Genomic DNA, 1,157 nt, shown 5'->3' on the forward strand with positions numbered 1-1,157 from the left:
CCACTATTTATGGGTTACTACACTAGTCTAGACCCTATCCTGGGTAGTGGGGTGACCGTAAAATACGATTTCTGCTTTGACACATGAAAAAAGTGTTTTGGCGGAGTGCCTCTTGCAGTCTGCCGTAGAAAGGTTACCTTGTTGATCTCGAGGTGGGTGGGGCCCAGCCGGCCGAGTGGTCATGCATGCACATTTGTGCTCCGGCGGATCGTAAGTTGGCTCTGTGGCTAACACAGCCAAGGCCGTCGTGCCGCGAAGCGCAGTCGACGGCCGTTCGAGGGTACGGGGCGCTTGCTTTTGAATGCGCAAACTGCTCGGCGGCGTGCTAGTATGAGGGGCCTGTCCCGTCAGGCTCCATTGACGGCCACGGATGAGGCTGGCAGTGGCGATTGCTCAGCATCATCCACTGTCTCTGTGTCTACGTCCGCATCACTGGAGTTGACGTGACCCAGGCCGCCAATCTCACACTCGTACATCCAGTGGCCTGCACAAGTTACAAGCACTTTCAGGGCAGATCACAGTCTTTACAGACCGTCATTTCGAGGACGGGCGATGAAAATGACCTAGATGACGCTTCGAAGCTTGCGAGAGCGTCTGAGCAACTGATCAGTCTTCAGATCTGTGGTGATACGCGAGCGTCTATCGCTATTTCACATCTAGCTTCTATCTGCCAGTCTTCTCGTCTTGGGATTACTCTCTCAAGGCGATGTGTTGCTGACGAGATTGAAGGTTTTGGGAATTCGGCACGCTCGGGACTGGAATCCGGTTCATGACCTTCAGATATTTTGACCACGAAGCGAGGACTGGTCTTCCCACTGCGACTTATGTCAATACTGAACCATATTGGTTTGGTTCGACGGCCTGTTCCTGAAAGTTTAAAGCCTTGGCTCTCCCCTGACATCCCCCCCCCCCCCCCAAAAAAAAAAAAGAAAGAGGAAAGAGAAGATGGATGCTATGGGAGAAGTAGTATGAGAATAGATCAGGATTCCGAACAAAGCTTGAGCCAAACGCGCTTTTGCCTAGAAAACACCCGTTGACCCGTGCCGCCTCGGTAGGTCACGTTCACCATCTGCCCGACCACAAGGTCAGCATGCTTTTGCAGCCTCGAGTGTGACGCCTCCATGCCAAGAAAGTCATTTCCGTTCCAGACCATTGCG

General features: G+C 52.9%; 1 protein-coding gene across 1 annotated transcript; it reads left to right on the forward strand.

The window, feature by feature from the left end:
* Positions 1-434: 434 nt before the first annotated feature.
* CTAM01_17367 (uncharacterized protein) lies at positions 435-773 on the forward strand (the record flags this gene model as incomplete). The annotated part of the gene is made up of 1 exon (XM_060533351.1): positions 435-773. A coding segment is annotated over one exon (339 nt), but the record flags the coding sequence as incomplete, so codon positions are not given.
* Positions 774-1,157: the final 384 nt, after the last annotated feature.

This window comes from Colletotrichum tamarilloi (assembly GCF_030869305.1).
Source record: "Colletotrichum tamarilloi strain Tom-12 chromosome Unknown Scaffold_557.1, whole genome shotgun sequence".
NCBI lineage: Eukaryota > Fungi > Ascomycota > Sordariomycetes > Glomerellales > Glomerellaceae > Colletotrichum > Colletotrichum tamarilloi.